Source organism: Charadrius vociferus, unplaced genomic scaffold (assembly GCF_000708025.1).
Source record: "Charadrius vociferus isolate BGI_N301 unplaced genomic scaffold, ASM70802v2 scaffold324, whole genome shotgun sequence".
Taxonomy (NCBI): Eukaryota; Metazoa; Chordata; class Aves; order Charadriiformes; family Charadriidae; genus Charadrius; species Charadrius vociferus.
Window position 1 is genome coordinate 4,387,545 of NW_009648041.1, and position 2,562 is coordinate 4,390,106.

At 56.4% G+C, this 2,562-nt stretch overlaps 1 protein-coding gene across 1 annotated transcript in view; it reads left to right on the plus strand.

Annotated features, from left to right (window-relative positions):
• ADAMTS9 (ADAM metallopeptidase with thrombospondin type 1 motif, 9) overlaps positions 1 to 2,562 on the plus strand; it is an 88,936-nt gene that overhangs the window by 71,755 nt on the left and 14,619 nt on the right. Inside the window, exon 30 of the mRNA XM_009883624.1 lies at positions 220 to 378. Within this exon, the coding sequence (XP_009881926.1) occupies positions 220 to 378 (159 nt within the window). The remainder of the gene's footprint in view (positions 1 to 219; positions 379 to 2,562) is intronic.

Consider the following 2,562-nt stretch of genomic DNA (forward strand, 5'->3'; position numbering starts at 1 on the left):
GCCCCTTTCTCCAGAGGTTTTTGCAATATAAATCCTGTCGGGGAAATCCTGACCCCGCTGAAGCCAACGGCAAAACTTCCCGCTGGCTTCAGCGGAGCGGGGATTTCAGCCTGTCTGCTCTGCCCTTGCAAAATTTTCCCCTCGTGCAATGAAAAGCCCCACCTGGAAGTTTAAACGCCGCCGGCGTTAGAGCATCGCTGTCGCTGCCGTTGAGCCCAGAGCAGAGGGCGAACCCCGGGAACTTACCGTGACGGCTGCGACGGGGACCGCCACTCACCTTCTTGTCCTTTCCTCCCGGCCGGCCGTCCCCCTGCGCAGCGGGACTGCCACCTCCCCGAGTGCCCCACGCACCGCTGGGCAGCCGGCGAATGGCAAGCGGTAAGCGGGGACCCCCCTCTCCGCCCTTCCCCGGGGGTCACGTCACTTGTGCTCTCAAGCGTGCGGAACGGGATGATGCTGGGGCCGGAGATAGCTGCCGGAGGGTCGGAGTTTCCGCCGAGTGGGGTTTTGGGGTTACAACCCGGGTTTGCCAGAGGAAAAAAAAAAAAAAAAAAAGGCAAAAGAAACGCTTGTATGCAGTGGCTGGAAGGAGGAGCTGAGAAATACCTCCGTGGGGTTAATTTATTGCTCTGTGCTGCCCGGTGTGTGGCTGGGAGCTATGCAAATATTGAGCAGGTTTTGGGTAGTGGGGATTTGGGTCTGTTCCCGGAGGCTGAGCCCTGCCGCGCTGCTCCGGCAGTGAGCCCAGTGTCTGCGGGTTTGGAGGAACTGGGGAACGTCAGTAATTCCCCCCTTTCCTGCCCCATTACCCCAGCTCCTTCTGAGAGCTCGCTGTTTCCACTGAGCTCCCCGTCCACGCTTTTTGTGTGCAGCGCTGACATGAGACCTCCCATGGGAGATGGTGCTTTTCTTAGTGACCGGGACCGCAGTGTCCCCGGCAAAATCATCCCCTTAGGCTGGAGTGGGGGAATAAAGTTGCTGCTCCAGTGGTTCAGGGAGCGACTCCAACTTGCCTGCAACGCGGGCTGGTGGGTGGCAGGAGGACAAGGGGACTCTGGGCAGGAGGAAGGGGTCCAGGAGGAGCCCTCCCGTGGGCTGCCCGCATGGTGCAGCAGGTTTTGGCAGAGAGAGTTCAGACCAGGCACCAACATGGTTATTTTCAGTGTGGTTTTGCTCCGTTTTTAGCTATCCCTGGGTGAAAGAGTCCTGCCCCAGTTCTCCTCCATGCCTGTCCCGCTGTCCCAAGCTCTTCCCAGCAGTTCCAGGACTGCCAGCCTTGGAAATGGGAAGGGTGATGGAGCTGCCGGCTCGGGGGAGCCGACTGCTGTGTCGCAGAGCCCGCAGAAGAGGCCACCGCTCCTGTGGAGAGGATGTCCTTGTCACCTAGGGAGAAGGAGATTGCCCATCGTGGGCCCTCCATGGGGATGCAGGGGATGGAGAGGGGCAGAAGACCCCCACCACCATCAGCCTCCCTGCCAAACCATTGGTGGCCCGAGTGACAGGGCAGCAGGAGCTCCGTCCTGCTCCCTTTGAGCAGCAAAAGTCTCACTGACTTTTGGAGGTGCATGATCCTGGTCACCTTGACGCCTGCAGTGCGTAGCTCCGGGGAACGGGATAAATATTAATCAAACGGGGGCCCAGTTTTCACTGGCAATCAGGCTGCTTTTGTATTGCTCCTGCATGGCCAGGGAAGTCTTGAAGGGGGATGAAACAGGTCAAGGTCCCTTCCCCTGCAGAGATAGCGGGAAGAGGCCATGGTGTAAGTGCAAAACAGGGACTCCTGCTCTGCTAACAAAAGATGGAGAGGCACCGCCAGCTTCCTGCTCAAAGCTTTGGTGTTTGCAGATGCTTCCAGAGCCTGCCTTTATTGTGTCATTAAAACAAAGACAAAAAGAAAGACAAAAAAGGGTGCGGATAGGAAAAGCAAATTTACTGAGGAGAGAAAAACCCTCTCACGCGTGCAGAGGCTGTGCAAATTTTCCGCTACTGCAAGAAAAAATTCAAGGTTAAGGCAGCGTGTGCTTTCTTCTCATCTTTCCTTCCCCACAAGCTCATCCTTGGCTCACGACTGCACGGAGCACCCCAGACTACAGGCAACTGGGGACATGGCATCACCTAATATCCCCCTGCCCATCATACCTCAGCCTGACGGGGATAGTACAAACCAGTTTAGCTTCATTTCCCCAGTCTCGGTGGTGCTGGGAAGTTGTAATGGGTTTATAATCCTCTGTAACATGGCCACGAGTACAAGAGGCCGGAGGGGACGGTGCCCCATTCCCACCTGCCGAGGTGTGATGGGGAGCAGCAGGAGGCAAAGCTGAGTGGAGCACGCAGTGGTACCCGACGGAAACATCCCAGCCTGAAAAGCAACGTCGGAACAGCTGAGGGGGCTCTAGCAAATTCCTTGCAATGAACTTTTGCTTTTACAGAGCTTTTTAAATTTCTTCAGCTAATAAATTTACAGGCGGCAAAGTAGGTCACGAAACAGCATGCAGTTGCAGTCCTTACCCAACGGTGTAATTAGCCCAGAAAAGCCTCAGCTCCTACCCCATCCCTCCACCC